Consider the following 17,746-nt stretch of genomic DNA (forward strand, 5'->3'; position numbering starts at 1 on the left):
AGTTACCAATACAGGGAAGGGAGAGTGAACAATGTGTAAAAATAGGTAGACAAACTAGGGGCTGGAAGAACACAGCAGGCCAGGCAGAATCTGGAGGAATGCACCTGGAAAAGGGTAATACCTGAAACGTTGATTGCTCCTTTCATCCAGATGCTCCTGGTCTGCTGTGTTCTTCCAGCTTTGCTCTTCCAGCCTTCTGTTTGTCTGCCTTGGATTCCAATACCTGCAATTTTTTTGTGTCTCTATGTGTAGAAATAATTTGGTTTATGTAGTCTATTTTTTCTCATAGCCTGTCTGAAGTGTGATGTTCAGGAGAGACTCATTAGTCCTGCCCTCCTTCCTGGACCAACTAACTTAACTGAGAAAACCGAGAGTCTCAGAGACTTCCAAAACACAAACAAAGCAACAAACCAAGGACCCTTGCAGCATAAACTTCAAGTTATAAAGTAAGTAGCCTTCTTTTCCTTGGACTGTAAAGTTCTGTTGTAGTACATGTAGTGGTTATGGTACTAGTGGAAGGAAGTTGCATATCTAAAGAGAGGTTGTAAAGGAGATTTATGCGGATATTGCCAGGAATTGTAGTTGAAGGAAAGTGGATAAACTCGGGTTGTTTTCTTTGGAACTGAGGAGAGGCTTAATTGAGCTATCAAAGTACAAGTGTCCTCGATACTGGACAGGAGGAACCTGTTTCCATTTGGGCGAAATCAATAGCCAGCAGGCATAAATTTACAGTATTGGGCTAAAGGAGTCTTGAGGAATGATGGCATCTGAAACTGACATTTAAAAATGCCTTAAGGTATAGAAGCTTCATTGTATTAAAAGAACAATTTGGATATGTACTTGTGCTACTGTAACATCAGTTCTATGAACCAAAAGCTGAAGATTGGGATAATTACAAGTTGTAACATGTGTTCATCCAGCTCTACACCTTGTAATCTCAGATTCTCCAGCACATGCAGTTCCTACTATCTCTTAAAAAGACGAAGATTGTTTTCGCTGGAAAAATGGTGGCTGAGAGGAGACCCGATAAAGATCTACAAAATTATGAGAGGCATAGATAAGGTTTAAGGGAGATGTGCAAGGGATGTTTTTTACACAGAGAGTGGTAGGAGCCTGGAATACGCTGCCAGCAGAGGTGGTGGAAGTGGGCACGTTGATAACATTTAAGAGAGATCAGGATGGTGACATGAATAGGGAGGGAATAGAGGGATACAGTTCGAATAAGAGCAGAAAGTTTATTTCTTCAGATTAGTTAGGGCGTGATGATCGGCGCAGTCTTGGAGGGCCGAAGAGCCTGTTTCTGTGCTGCACTTCATTTTTGTTCTCATGCTGAGCTGACAAGGGCGAAATGAATGATGTCTTTCTGTTTTTATGTATATTTTTCGTTTTATCGGTATATGACAGTTTGATATTGAAATTTCCTCTTTAGACCATGAAGACACCCCTCAATATTTCTGTCATATCTGCAGGCATTCTAAGATCTCTGCACTTTTCCAATTCTTGCCCTTTGTACCATTGGTGCACTGTTGCTCTCTTTCTTAAACATTTTTTTTTGTCTTTATTCATTCACGGGATGCAGGCATCACTGGTAGGCAGCATTTTTATTGCCCATCCCTAATCGTCCAGACAGCAGTTAAGAGTCAACTACATTGCTGTGATAACAAAGTGTGAAGCTGGATGAACACAGCAGGCCAAGCAGTATCTCAGGAGCACAAAAGCTGACGTTTCGGGCCTAGACCCTTCATCAGAGAGGGGGATGGGGAGAGGGTTCTGAAATAAATATGGAGAGAGGGGGAGGCGGACCGAAGATGGATAGAAGATAGGTGGAGAGAAGAGTATAGGCGGGGAGGTGGGGAGGGGATAGGTCAGTCCGTGAAGGACGGACAGGTCAAGGAGGCAGGATGAGGTTGGTAGGTGGGAAATGGAGGTGCAGCTTGAGGTGGGAGGAGGGGATAGGTGAGAGGAAGAACAGGTTAGGGAGGCGGGGACGAGCTGGGCTGGTTTTGTAATGCGGTGGGGGGAGGGGACGAGCTGGGCTGGTTTTGGGATGCAGTGGGGAAGGGGGAGATTTTGAAGCTTTTGAAGTCCACATTGATACCATTGGGCTGCAGGGTTCCCAAGCGGAATATGAGTTGCTGTTCCTGCAACCTTTGGGTGGCATCATTGTGGCACTGCAGGAGGCCCATGATGGATATGTTGTCTGAGGAATGGGAGGGGGAGTTAAAATGGTTTGCGACTGGGAGGTGCAGTTGTTTATTGCGAACCGAGCGGAGGTGTTCTGCAAAGCGGTCCCCAACCTCTGCTTGGTTTCCCCAATGTAGAGGAAGCCACAACGGGTACAGTGGATACAGTATACTACATTGGCAGATGTGCAGGTGAACGTCTGCTTAATATGGAAAGTCATCTTGGGGCCTGGGATGGGGATGAGGGAGGAGGTGTGGGGGAAAGTGTAGCACTTCCTGCGGTTGCAGGGGAAGGTGCCGGGTGTGGTGGGTTGGAGGGGCGTGTGGAGCGGACAAGGGAGTCACGAAGAGAGTGAGTCTGGAGTAGTGCGTAGAGTGTACTATCTACAAGATGCATTGCAGAAATTTACCAAACATCCTCAGACAGCTCCTTCTAAGCCCACAACCACTTCCATCCAGATGGACAAGGACATCAGACATATGGGAACACTACCGCCTCCAAGTTCCCCTCTCACTCACCATTCTGACTTGGAAATATATTGCCATTCCTTCACTGTCGCTGGGTCAAAATCCTGGAATTCTCTCCCTAATAGCACTGTGGGTCAACCCACAGTAGGAGGACTGCAGTGGTTCAAGAATTAGCAGCCCAGCGATAATATCACTAGGCCATCACCTCCCCATTACAAAAAATTCCTTACAACATAGCTTTTTTAAATGGAGCTTTTAGGCATCTGTCCTAGTATCTTTTCCATGACTTGATGTCAAATTTTGGGGTCTAATAACCTTTGTTGAGCACACATTTTTTAACTCCAAATCAAACAGTCAAACTTCCAGGCCGTGATGCTTATCAATATGCTTACTTTATAGGGCTCTAAAATCTGATGGTGTTTGTGAATCTGTACTCTATGGGCTCCCACTTATAATTAGACCCACAAACTGCTGGAAACTGGACTGGGATGAACTGGAGACAAACCACCAAAACTTTCATGCACTCTGTCACACTTTGAAGGTAGGAAAGTGAAGCATAAATCCATCACCAAGTGTAAGTTATACAAGTAGAATAAAGGTATAAAAATAATGTTTCACTGGTGCGATTTAAAAAGGTCTGAAACAAATTTCTTTGTTGTATTTTTGGCTTACCTATTAACCATGTCTAATAGAAAGCATCACGATAGAGTCATAGAGCTGTACACAGACACTTTGGTCCAACTCCTCCATAGAACATAGAACAGTATAGCATGGGAACGGGCCCTTCAGCCCACAGTGTTGTGCCGAATATGACACCAAATGAAACTAATCCCTTCTGCCTGCCCTTGGTCCATATCCCTCCATTCCTTACATATTATGTGCTTATACAAAAGTCCCTTAAATGCCCTTATCATATCTGCCCCCACCACTACCTACCCTGGCAGTGCGCTCTAGACCCCCACCACTCTCTGTATAAAAACTTGCCTCCTTTGAACGTTCCCCCTCTCACCTTAAATGCATGCCTCCTCGTCTTATACATTTCAACTCTGGGAAAAGGATTCTGACTGTTAACCCAACCTATGTATCTCGTAATTTTAGAGACTTCTATCAAGGCTCCCCTCAGCCTCTGCCACTCAAGAGAAAACAATCGGAGGTTTTCTAACCTCTCCTAATCGCTCATACCCTCCAATCAGGTAGCATCCTGGTAAACTTCTCTGCACCCTGTCCACAGCCTCCACATCCTTCCTGTAATGTGGCGACCAGCACTGAACACAATACTCTAAGTGTGGCCTAACCAAAGTCCTATAAAGCTGCAATGTGACATCCTGACTCTTGTATTCAATGCCATGATCAATAAAGGCAGCATGCCATATGCTTTCTTTACCACCCTATCAACTTGCATGGCCACTTTCAGGGAGCTACAGACCTGAACCCCAAGATCGTTCTGTACATCAATGCTATTCAGTGTTCTGCCATCAACTGTACACTTTTCCTTAACATTTGCTCTCCCAAAACACAGTACCTCTCACACTTACCTGGATTAAACCCCATCTGCCATTTCTCCACCCGTATCTGCAACTGATCTATATCTGGCTGTCTCTTTTGATAATCTTCTAAACCATCCACCCCTCCACTGATCTTTGTATTGTCTGTAAACTTACTAATCCACCCATTTACATTTTCATCTAAGTCATTTATATGTATCCCAAATAGCAGAGGTCCCAGTATGGATCCCTGTGGACACCATAAGTTATGGACCTGCAGCCTGAAAAACACCCTCCTACCACTGCTTTCTGTCATCCATGGGCAAACCAATTCTGAATGCACGCAGCAAGTCAGAGTGGATTTCATGTGTCTTAATTTTCTGAATTAGTCTATCATGATAGGACCTTGACTAAAGCCTTACTAAAGTCCATGTAACAACATCCACTGCCCCACACTCATCAATCACCTTTGTCACCTCCTTGAAAAATTCAGTCAAGTAGAAAGACATGATCTGTCCCGCACAAAGCCATGCTGACTGTCCCTAATTAGGCCATGCTTTTCCAAGTGTGCGTAAATCCTATCCCTGAAAATTCTCTCTAATAGCCTCCCAATCACCAATGTGAGACTCACCAGCCTCTAATTTCCTGGATTATCCCTATTTTCCTTCTTGAACAGAGGAACAACGTTAGCTATTGGCCAGTCCTCTGGGACCTCTCCAGTTGCGAGTGAGGATACAAAGACCTTGGTCAGGGCCCCAGCAATCTCCTCTCTCTTGCCTCTGTCAGTAACCTGGGGTAGATACCATTGGGCCCTGCAGACATATCCACCTTGTGACTCTTCAAGAGATCCACTACTTTCTTGATCCCAATATGCCCTAGCATATTAGCATGCTGCACACAAATCTCAATATCCCCTGTATCCTTCTCCAGGATGAATACCAATGCAAAGTACTCATTTAGGATCTCACCCACATCCTCTGCCTCTAAGCACAAGTTTCTTCCCTTATCCTTGAGTGGTTCAACTTCTTCCCCAGTTAATGCCTTGTTTTTAATGTATCTATAGAATGCTTTGGGACTTCTTCAACCCTATTTGCCGAGGCCATTTCATGGCCCCTTCTTTCACTCTGAATTCCCTGCTTGAGTACTTTCCTTCTTTCCTTGTATTCCTCATGAGCCCAGTTCGATTTTATCTTCCTAAATCTTACATATGCTTCCTTTTAACAAAGTGTGAGGCTGGATGAACACAGCAGGCCAAGCAGCATCTCAGGAGCACAAAGCTGATGTTTCGGGCCTAGACCCTTCATCAGAGAGCATGTTTCCTTTTTTTCCCTTTTGTCTAATTTCACAAGCTCCTTGTTATCCAAAGGTTCTTTGTCATGCCATCCTTGTCCTCCCTGTTTACTGGAACATGCCGGTCTTGAACTCTCATCAGGAGATCTTTAAACAACTCCCACATGTCAAATGTGGAATTGCCTGATAACATCTCCTCACAAATAACACTCCCTAGCTCCTGACAAGTACTGGTGTAATGAGCCTTCCTCCAATTTAGTACCTTCCCGCAAGGCCCTGACTTATACTTCATAGATATCATAAAACTTAAGGGGTTGTGATTACTGTTTCCAAAATGCTGTGCCACTGAAGGGTCTTCAGAGGGTCCCGATCCAAAACATCAGCTTTCCTGGTCCTCTGATGCTGCCTAGCCTGCTGTGTTCCTCCAGCTCCATACTGTGTTATCTCAGACTCCAGCATCAGCAGTTCTTACTATCTCTGCACCATCTAAGTCTAAGGGACTCCCAATCAATATTGATGAAGTTAAAGTCACCCACTCTGTTTTTATTCCATCTTTCCATAATCTGCCGACATATTTGTTCCTCAACCTCTCAGCGGCTGTTAAGATGCCTATATCTGCACTCAGAGAGGACATACTGGAGGGCTCATCCACTGAGGCAAGGTGGGTAGAGCTCAAAAATAAGATGGGTGCAATAACTTATAGAGTCATTGAGATGTACAGCACAGGAGCAGACCCTTCGATCCAACTTGTCCATGCTGACCAGGAGTCCTATATAAATCTAGCCCCATTGCCAGCATGTGACCCATATCTCTCTAAACCCTTCCAATTCATATACCCATCCAGATGCCTTTTAAATGTTATAATCGTACCAGCCTCCACTGCCAATGTGAATAGGAAGAGTTTAGAGGGATATGGGGCCAAATGCTGGCAAATGAGACTAGATTTATATGGGTTATCCGGTTGGCTTGGTTGAGTTGGACCTGGATGAGTCTGCTTCCGTGCTGAATATTTCTATGACTCTATCAGACTGATAGCACCCATCTTACTTTTGAGCTCTACCCATTTTGCCTCATTGGATGAGCCCTCCAGTTTGTCTTCTCTGAATGCAGATGTAACATTCTTTCTGATTAGTAATGCAACTCCTTCAATTCTTTTGCCTTCCTCTCTATCTCACCTGAAACAACAAAACCCTAGAATTTTGAGCAGCCAGTCCTGTCCCTCTCTCAACCACGTCTCTGTAATGGTCACAGCACCGTAGTCCTATGTGATGATCCAGGCTCAATGCCTTGTGTTAAAATGAAGACACTTCAGCCCATTAGTACCATCATGTTCATTTACCTGTTTCTGCCGATCTTTTCTTTCTGATTACAGATCCTAACATCTACCTTTGCCTCAATCTCTCTACTTGCTGACGTGCTGCTCTGGTTCCTAGCCCCCTGTCACTCTAGCTTAAACCCTTCTGAGTAGCAGTATGAAACCTCCCAGCGAGGATGTTGATTCCAGTCCAGTTTAGGTCCAACCCATCCCTCTTGTACAGGTCGTCCCTGTCCCAGAAGAGGTCCCAATGATCAAATTGATATATCCAATTTTTATAGAGATAACAAAATGTAGAGCTGGATGAACGCAGCTGGCCAAGCAGCATCTTAGGACCAGGAAAGCTGACGTTTCAGACCTAGACCCTGATGAATTCACATTTTAAGTCCAATACTGCTTGTCTTTGGAACTGAAGGAGGCTGGAAAATTGTTGTATTTACGCTGTTCACAAAGTGCGAAGAGGAGCAAATTGGGCAGATAATCACTGTGCCCAGAGCAAAATATAAAGGAAGTGTTAATTAACCTGGCTAGATATAGATGCAGAAAAGGAGTTATTGATAAGTGTGATTGTTGGAAAATAGGTCAGCTCTGCTGAGAGTGAATATATGCAAACAAGACATTGAGAGAGGGAAGGAGGTGCAATAAAAATGAAAGACAGTGTCCATACTTTGAAGTGTTAAACTCAATGTTTAACACTAAAAAAGCTCTAATGTGCCTAAGTTGAAAATGAGCTGCAGTTTCTCCAGTTTGCACCAGGCTTCTAAGATAATAGCAGGAGAGTAAGATGGTAATTTGAAGTGAGAAATCTGAAAGTTCCTTGGTTAAGTAGCATGGCTATAACTGGTTTATTATCAATTTCTTTAGTTAATATCCTCCCAGAGACTGTTAAACATGCCACTGCAGCTCAATTATTATTTAATGAGTATTTGGGTGAGGGAACAAAATATAACATGGAAGAAAAATAAATTTGCTGGAAAAGCTCAGCAGGTCTGGCAGCATCTGTGGAGGAGGAAAGCAGAGTTAACGTTTCGGGTCCGGTGACGCTTCCTCAGATAATATATCATCTCCAAGTTTGCAGATGATACCAAGTTGGGTGGGAGGTTGAACTGTGGTGGGGATGCAGAGATCCTTCAGCATGATCTGGACAGATTGGGTGAGTGGGCAAATCAATGGCAGATGCAGTATAATTGGGATACATGTGAGATTATTCACTTTGGAAGCAAAACAAGAAGGCAGATTACTACTTGTAAACTTACTGTTACTGTAAGTTGGGGGAGGGGAGTGTGCAGTGGACCTGGGCATCCTTGTGTACCAGTCGTTGAAGGTAAACATGCAGGTGGTAAAGAATGCAAATGGTATGTTGGCCTTCAGTGTGAGAGGTTTCGAGTACAGGAGCAGGGATGTTGGTGAGACCATACTAGAATATTGTGTGCAGTTTTGGTCTCCTTTTGTGAGGAGGGATGCTCTTGCTCTCAAGGGAGTGCAGCAAAGGTTTACCAGACCTGATTCCAAGGATAGCGGATCTGACGTATGGAGAGATATTAATTAGGTTAGGATTGTTTTCACTGGAGTTCAGATGAATCGGGGGGATCTCATAAATTCTAAGAGGACTGAGCAGGCTAGATGAAGGAGGCTATTCCTGACAGTGGGGTGTGTCCAGAGCCAGGGATCACAGTGTGAGGTTTCGGGGTAGACGGTTTAGGACAGAGATGAGGAGATATTTCTTCACGCGAACAGTGGCGAGCCTGTGGAATTCAATACCCCAGGAAATAGTTGATGCCAAAACATTGAATGTATTCAAGAGGCAACTAGATAGAGCACTTGAGGCGAGTGGGATCAAAGGTTAGGCTATTGAGTTGGATGAACATCCATGATTGTGAAGAATGGTGGAGCAGGCTGAAAAGGCCTCCTGCTCCTGTCTTCTAAGTTTCTATGTTTCCTTAAAATCATCTCTTCGACATCGTTATTTTTCTGGACCGTTTCTCTAGCCACTCAGGACAGACAGCTTTGGAGACTGATAAACTAACATCACTTCTGCTGCTACAGACCTTTCTCTCTGTCACTGAAACCTGCACATTGCCTGACTGCATCTGAATGGTTCTGTCTTCTTATAATACTGATCTCTGGTGCTAGGTAACAGCAGTTTATATTTCTTTGCTTCCTGATGCACTAAACTGTTAACTTCAGGGGTTTAACTGACACATCAAAATTCATGGAGACTCCAGATGCTCTGGCACAAATCACAGACAAAGCTATAATTAAACTAAAACCATGGGCAGAATTTTCACAGCCCCTGAACATCTCTGACATTATGAGATTCTCAATGTCAAGAGAGAACAAAAGAAAGTCCGATTTTTCACCTAGGCTTTTAAGGTTTGATGAGGATCGTATGGATTTACATTGGGGTGCCTATTTACATGTATTAACATCTCAGTGTTACCCAAACTTGCTTCATTTATTTGCAGGTTGCTATTTTCAGGTATTTGCAGGTACCAGATGACACCAATTCCCAGCATGAACCTAGCATTGCTTTGTCTTCTCTGGGCCTTCACTTTGGCCATCACAGTCTAATCGTGCAGTACACAATCCACAGGCAGCAATGGCCTATATATTCCATTCACAGAGGTTGGCATCAGCGAAGTGGTAACCTTACCACATCATCATGGCTTGTCTCGTACTAACTTATAATTCAGCGTGTCAATACTGTACTTTGGAACTCTCTGACATCTTAAATTGCAACACTGCTGCCAGGACTGAATGCATGGACAGACAACCATCTTGTGGATCAGAATATGATGTGTCTCTGAGCTATCTTCTTAGTGCTCATTCACTTCGTGTTCACTTGGATGTTCACAGCATTATTAGCTTGCTTTGCTTTTTAGTGCAGACAGAAAGCCATGCAGCTTATCATGTTTGCCAGCAATGAACAATCGATGGGGTGGAAATGTTGCTGTATCTGTTGCTGTGTTGCATCGACATCATACCTATAGCATGTACCAGCAGCTTACATGGCAATTAAGCTGCATGTGCTTTGACCATGTTTCCATGTGACCATGGCTCAAAGCCTGGAGAGGAGTAGCCCTTAGTCAGTCAGGGTTCAGCATGGTCAATTGGGGATTGCAGCACAGTCATTCAACAACATAGTCCAGTCACAATCCAGAGGGTTGGCTGTGGTTAGACGGTTGCTTTTTCAATCAGGGTGTGGAGATCAGTGACATTACAGTATTTATGCCACTTGTCTGATTCACACATTTTATTTAGTAGCCTGTATGGCATAGAGATTAACTTATCACGTAACTATGATATATAGCTATGTTTCATCTATGATACTTCCAACTATTTGGTTGAAGGGAAACAAACTATTGCAGTGTGTGGAAATCCGGAATGTAAGCTGAAACCTCTGAAAACATTCAGCCATCATCTGTGGAGAGAAAGAGTGAATATCCTGGATTTTCACTGAGTCAGGATGATTTAGAAGCCTTTAACGTGGCTGGCAAGCCTTGATTCCAGTATTCCTGACCCTGTTCCTGAAGTTTCTGATTTTTAAGAGTACTTCTCTGGGTGTGGCAAATTTTGACCATGAGCTGATAGGCTTGTCCAGCTCCATTGTGATGGTAGGCCCATACCTCTCTTCGGTCAGTTTCTTAAAGGGTTCTGGTTCACAGCATAGAGGAGCTCATTTCTATGCTGTTTATACTATATAATTACCGCATTCACATAAATTATGAAACAAATTGAAATGCAACAATAATCTTTTCTGTTCAGGAAAGTTTATCCTGTATTAAAGCTTACTGAGGACCTCATGTGGCAGGATCCTTTCATTACAGCACTATGGTAAAGGTAGGGATTAGATGAGATTCCCCACAGAGTGGAAACAGGCCCTTCGGCCCAACAAGTCTACACGGCCCCTTGAAGGATCCCACCCAGACCCATCCCCCTATAACCCACACACCCCTGAACACTATAGGCAATTTAGCATGGCCAATCCACCTAACCTGCACATCTTTGGATTGTGGGAGGAAACCGGAGCACCCGGAGGAAACCCAGGGAGACACGGAAAATGTGCAAACTCTGCACAGACAGTTGCCCGAGGCTGGAATTGAACCCGGGTCCCTGGTGCTGTAAGGCTGCAGTGCTAACCAGTGATCCACCGTGCCGCCCCGCCTGTAGGCAGTCAGTCAATATGGCATTTTATAAATTCTTACTTTAGAAACAAAACCAGTCTGACTCCAAACTAAAACACTGATGTTAAACAAGGCCGCACACCTAACATGCAAAGTATGACTTCTTCCCTGTACTGATTAAACCTTTACCTCTCCCAGGACAATGACTTCAAAGGAATTCTGGGATTTACATATACATATTAATCAATTAAAACCTTCTAACTGATTAAAGATTTAACAGCATCTTAGATTTGTTTAGCACATTCTCATCAGTGGTGTGTCTCTTTGATCTTTTACTTATAAATTTTGTGTCTAATACTACCTCTCTCACTAACACCTGAAGGAGTAAGACTCCAAAAGTTTGAGTTTTCAGTTAGACCTATTGGAATCTAATCTGGTGTTGTGTGATTTCTGACCTTGTCCTCCCCAGTCCCCGGCACCTCGTCACCAACGTAAAAGATAGATTAGCAGGAACATCAGTTAGCAAACAGTGGCAGGCATTTAAGTGTCTAATTCACTTCTCTTAGCAAAAATACTTGCTAGTAAGGAGGAAAGATTCTAAGAGATGGATAACCCAATCATGGCAAACCAAGGAAGGAGAATATTATGTTGAAAAATAAAGCATATAAAGAGGCTGAAGTCAATGATAGCTCTGAAGACTGGGAGAAATTCAGAATCCAGCAAAGGACAACTAAAAAGATATTAAAGACAGAGAAAATAAACTATGAGAGCAAATAATATCAGAGATAATGGGAACAGCAGATGCTGGAGAATCCAAGACAACAAAATGTGAGGCTGGATGAACACAGCAGGCCAAGCAGCATCTCAGGAGCACAAAAGCTGACGTTTCGAGCCTAGACCCTTCATCAGAGAGGGGGATGGGGTGAGGGTTCTGGAATAAATAGGGGGAGAGGGGGAGGCGGACCGAAGATGGAGAGAAAAGAAGATAGGTGGAGAGAGTATAGGTGGGGAGGTAGGGAGGGGATAGGTCAGTCCAGGGAAGACGGACAGGTCAAGGAGGTGGGATGAGGTTAGTAGGTAGATGGGGGTGCGGCTTGGGGTGGGAGGAAGGGATGGGTGAGAGGAAGAACAGGTTAGGGAGGCGGAGACAGGTTGGACTGGTTTTGGGATGCAGTGGGTGGAGTGGAGGAGCTGGGCTGGTTGTGTGGTGCAGTGGGGGGAGGGGACGAATTGGGCTGGATTAGGGATGCAGTTGGGGAAGGGGAGATTTTGAAACTGGTGAAGTCCACATTGATACCATTAGGCTGCAGGGTTCCCAGGCGGAATATGAGTTGCTGTTCCTGCAACCTTCGGGTGGCATCATTGTGGCAGTGCAGGAGGCCCATGATGGACATGTCATCTAAAGAATGGGAGGGGGAGTGGAAATGGTTTGCGACTGGGAGGTGCAGTAGTTTGTTGCGAACTGAGCGGAGGTGTTCTGCAAAGCGGTCTCCAAGCCTCCGCTTGGTTTCCCCAATGTAGAGGAAGCCACACCGGGTACAATGGATGCAGTATACCACATTGGCAGATGTGCAGGTGAACCTCTGCTTAATGTGGAATGTCATCTTGGGGCCTGGGATAGGGGTGAGGGGGGAGGTGTGGGAGCAAGTGTAGCATTTCCTGCGGTTGCAGGGGAAGGTGCCGGGTGTGGTGGGGTTGGAGGGCAGTGTGGAGCGAACAAGGGAGTCACGGAGAGAGTGGTCTCTCCGGAAAGCAGACAGGGGTGGGGATGGAAAAATGTCTTGGGTGGTGGGGTCGGATTGTAGATGGCGGAAGTGTCGGAGGATGATGCGTTGTATCCGGATTCCTCCCACCCACAGCCTCCAACCTCATTGTTCCCCAACCCCGCACGGCCCGTTTCTATCTCCTTCCCAAAATCCACAAACCTGCCTGCCCCGGTTGACCAATCGTCTCAGCCTGCTCCTGCCCCACCGAACTCATCTCCACCCATCTGGACTCCATTTTCTCCCCCTTGCTCCAGGAACTCCCCACCTACATCCGTGACACCACCCACGCCCTCCACCTCCTCCAGGACGTCCAATTCCCTGGCCCCCAACACCTCATCTTCACCATGGACGTCCAGTCCCTATACACCTGCATTCCGCATGCAGATGGCCTCAAGGCCCTCCGCTTCTTCCTGTCCCACAGGCCCGACCAGTCCCCCTCCACCGACACCCTCATCCGCCTAGCCGAACTCGTCCTCACCCTCAACAACTTCTCTTTTGACTCCTCCCACTTCCTACAGACTAAGGGGGTGGCCATGGGCACCCGCATGGGCCCCAGCTATGCCTGCCTCTTTGTAGGTTACGTGGAACAGTCCCTCTTCCGCACCTACACAGGCCCCAAACCCCACCTCTTCCTCCGGTACATTGATGACTGTATCGGCGCCGCCTCTTGCTCCCCAGAGGAGCTCGAACAGTTCATCCACTTCACCAACACCTTCCACCCCAACCTTCAGTTCACCTGGGTCATCTCCAACACATCCCTCACCTTCCTGGACCTCTCAGTCTCCATCTCAGGCAACCAGCTTGTAACTGATGTCCATTTCAAGCCCACCGACTCCCACAGCTACCTAGAATACACCTCCTCCCACCCACCCTCCTGCAAAAATTCCATCCCCTATTCCCAATTCCTCCGCCTCCGCCGCATCTGCTCCCACGACAAGACATTCCACTCCCGCACGTCCCAGATGTCCAAATTCTTCCAGGACCGCAACTTTCCCCCCACAGTGATCGAGAACGCCCTCGACCGCGTCTCCCGTATTTCCCGCAACACGTCTCTCACACCCTGCCCCCGCCACAACCGCCCAAAGAGGATACCCCTCGTTCTCACACACCACCCCACCACCTCCGGATACAACGCATCATCCTCCGACACTTCCGCCATCTACAATCCGACGCCACCACCCAAGACATTTCTCCATCCCCACCCCTGTCTGCTTTCCGGAGAGACCACTCTCTCCGTGACTCCCTTGTTCGCTCCACACTGCCCTCCAACCCCACCACACCCGGCACCTTCCCCTGCAACCGCAGGAAATGCTACACTTGCCGCCACACCTCCCCCCTCACCCCTATCCCAGGCCCCAAGATGACATTCCACATTAAGCAGAGATTCACCTGCACATCTGCCAATGTGGTATACTGCATCCACTGTACCTGGCGTGGCTTCCTCTACATTGGGGAAACCAAGCGGAGGCTTGGAGACCGCTTTGCAGAACACCTCCGCTCAGTTCGCAACAAACTACTGCACCTCCCAGTCGCAAACCATTTCCACTCCCCCTCCCATTCTTTAGATGACATGTCCATCATGGGCCTCCTGCAGTGCCACAATGATGCCACCCGAAGGTTGCAGGAACAGCAACTCATATTCCGCCTGGGAACCCTGCAGCCTAATGGTATCAATGTGGACTTCACCAGTTTCAAAATCTCCCCTTCCCCAACTGCATCCCTAATCCAGCCCAGTTCGTCCCCTCCCCCCACAGCACCACACAACCAGCCCAGCTCCTCCACTCCACCCACTGCATCCCAAAACCAGTCCAACCTGTCTCCGCCTCCCTAACCTGTTCTTCCTCTCACCCATCCCTTCCTCCCACCCCAAGCCGCACCCCCATCTACCTACTAACCTCATCCCACCTCCTTGACCTGTCCGTCTTCCCTGGACTGACCTATCCCCTCCCTACCTCCCCACCTATACTCTCTCCACCTATCTTCTTTTCTCTCCATCTTCGGTCCGCCTCCCCCTCTCCCCCTATTTATTCCAGAACCCTCACCCCATCCCCCTCTCTGATGAAGGGTCTAGGCCCGAAACGTCAGCTTTTGTGCTCCTGAGATGCTGCTTGGCCTGCTGTGTTCATCCAGCCTCACATTTTGTTGTCTATGAGAGAAAATAAGCAAGGAATATAAAAGCTAACAATAAGAGCTTCATTAAATACATAAAACAGAAGAGAGAGGTCAAAGTTGACATAGACCTCTCAAAAAATGAACCTGGGGGATATTGTGGGCCAAAGGGTTTGTACTGTGATGTACAGTTCTATGTTCTATGGGAAATGGTTTTGGGGAACTGGTGAAGCATCTTTGGGGGGGTCGAATAGCCTATTCCTGTTCCTATTTCCATAGTCTTACTTTCTTAAACAATTTGTATAAATCAAAAGACTGCATAACATTTCAAATCATTCCACTAACTATGAAATCATAGAAACCCCTATGGTGTTGAAACAGACCCTTCAGCTTAACAATTCTGCACCCAATCTCAAAGCATCCCAACTCATGCTGCTATAACCCACCTAATCGACACATTCCTGAACACAATGGGCAATTTAGCATGGCCAATCCACCTAGCATGCGCAAAGGAAACTGGAGCACCCAGACGAAACCCACACAGACACGGGGAGATTGTGCAAACTCCTCACAGACAGTCGCCCGAGGTGGGAATCGAACCTGAGTCCCTGGCACTGTGAGGCAGCAGTGCTAACCACTGAGCCACCGTGCCACCCCAGTTGTCAAGACACAATTGTTACAACAGTTATACGAACACAAATATCAATGTACAAATTATTAGCAAGAGTAAGCCATTTGACCCCTTGTGACTGCTTCACAATTTAATAAAGTGATGGTTGATCCGATTGTGATCTCAACTTCACATTCCCACCTACATCGGATCTTTGGCCCCATTGTTAGTCAAGAATCTATCCACTTCTGGCTTAAAAAATATTCCATGACTTTGCCTCCATTTGTCTTTTTTTAATTCGTTCACAGACATGGAGCATTTATTGCCCATCCCTAATTGCCTCATTTAAAAGTCAATGACATTGCTGTGGGCCTGGAACCACACGTAGGCCAGACCAGATAAGGGTGGCAGTTTCCTTCCCTCAAGGACATCAGTGAACTAGATCCTAAAGGACATCTGACAATCGACAATGGTTTCATGATCATCATTAGTGATGATATGAGCAGGGATCACTGGATGACAAGAGATATTGAGGTTTTGACTAGAAAAGCTTGCAGATGACACTAAGATTGGTTGAGTAGCAGATAGTGAAGGAGACTATCAGAGCAGAATATAGATAGATTGGAGAGTTGGGCGGAGAAATGGCAGATGGAGTTCAATCTAGGCAAATGCGAGGTGATCCAATTCAAGAGCAAACCATGTGGTAAATTGAAAAATTGATGCACAGAGAGATCTGGGTGTTCAGGTCCATTATTCCCTGAAGGTGACAACGCAGGTGGATATAGTGGTCAAGAAGGCATATGGCATGCATCGGATGGGGTATTGAGTACAAGAGTTGGCAGGTCATGTTACAGTTATATAGGACTTTGGTTCAACCACATTTGGAATACTGCGTACAGTTCTGGTTGCCGCATTACCAAAAGGATGTGGACGCTTTGGAGAGGGTGCAGAGGTGGTTCACCAAGATGTTGCCTGGTATGGAGGCTGCTACTTATGAGGAGTGGTTGAGGAGATTAGGATTATTTTCATTAGAAAGACAGAGGTTGAGGGGGGACCTGATTGAGGTCTACAGAATCATGAGAGGTATAGACAGGGTGGAGAGCAAGAAGCTTTTTCCCAGAGTGAGGGACTCAGTTACTAGGAGTCACGATTTCCAGGTGAGAGGGGAAAACAGTAAGGGAGATATGCGTGGAATGCTTTTTACTCAGAGGGTGGTGGATGCCTAGAACCCATTGCCAGTGGAGATGGTAGAGGCAGGCATGATAGTGTCATTTAAGATGTATCTAAGCAGATACATGAATGGGCAGGGAGCAGAGGGATTACGAACCTTGGAAAATAGGTGACAAGTTTAGATCGAGGATCTGGATTGGTGCAGGCTTGGAGGGCCAAAAGGCCTGTTCCTGTGCTGTAATTTTCTTTATTCTTTGTTCTGGAGTCATACAGTGTGGAAACAGATGCTTGAATCCAACTCGGTCCAAATTTACCAAACTAAACTAGTCTCACTTCCCTGCATTTGGCCTATATCATTCTAAACCTTTCCTATTCATGTACCTATCCAAATGTCTTTTCAATGTTGTCACTGTACCTGCATTTATCTCTTCCTCTGGAACTTATATCTATATGCGAATTACTGTTTACATGATAAAGTTGTCCTTCAGGCCCCTTTTAAATCTTTTGCCCCTCACCTTAAAATGATGGCCTCAAGTTTTGAACTCCCCGATCCTAGGGAATAGGCCGAATTGTCACAGGGGAGAATGAGCAGCCGGTGGTCATTATACACGTTGATACAAATGGCATAGGTAGGGAAAGGATGACATTTTGCAGAGAAAATGTAGGACATAGGAGGTTAAAAAGCAGCACCTTTAAGGTAGGAATCTCTGGATTACTTCTGGTGCCATCTGTTAGTGAGAGTAGGAATAGGAAGATGGGGCAGATAAATGAGTGGCTCAAGATGTGGTGTACGGGCAAGGAATCAGACTTTTGGATCATTGGGATCTCTCTGGGGCAGAAGACACCTGTTCAAAACAGACAAGTTTCATCTGAACTGAAGGTGGACTAATATCCTAGAGGGGAGATTTGTTGGTGCTAATTGGGGGCCTTTAAATTAGTATGGAGAATGTGTTGTGGGGGGGGTGGTTCCTAAGCAGTAGAGAGAATAGACAGAGTGCTGAGAATGGTTCTGAAGTTAAAGGAAGAAAGAGACAAGACAGGCAAACTATGTCAGGGAACAAGGTGACTCGAAGAATGAAACTGCCTTTATTTCAATGCAAGAGATCTGACAGGTAAGGCGTATGAACTGAGGGCATATTAGGGATCGTGGGACTGAGATATCATAGCTGTCACAGAAACATGGTTGTGGGAGGGACAGGACTGGTAGCTCAATGTTCCAGGGTTTAG

The 17,746-nt window shown here is 46.0% G+C and overlaps 1 protein-coding gene across 1 annotated transcript in view; it reads left to right on the forward strand.

Moving 5' to 3' along the window:
* The window catches only part of m1ap (meiosis 1 associated protein), a 103,732-nt gene that overhangs the window by 67,668 nt on the left and 18,318 nt on the right, over window positions 1–17,746 (forward strand). Inside the window, exons 8-11 of the mRNA XM_059644850.1 lie at window positions 290–446; window positions 3,051–3,192; window positions 10,289–10,354; window positions 17,076–17,148. Coding sequence (XP_059500833.1) covers window positions 290–446; window positions 3,051–3,192; window positions 10,289–10,354; window positions 17,076–17,148 — 438 coding nt within the window. The remainder of the gene's footprint in view (window positions 1–289; window positions 447–3,050; window positions 3,193–10,288; window positions 10,355–17,075; window positions 17,149–17,746) is intronic.

Source organism: Stegostoma tigrinum, chromosome 1 (genome assembly GCF_030684315.1).
Source record: "Stegostoma tigrinum isolate sSteTig4 chromosome 1, sSteTig4.hap1, whole genome shotgun sequence".
Taxonomy (NCBI): Eukaryota; Metazoa; Chordata; class Chondrichthyes; order Orectolobiformes; family Stegostomatidae; genus Stegostoma; species Stegostoma tigrinum.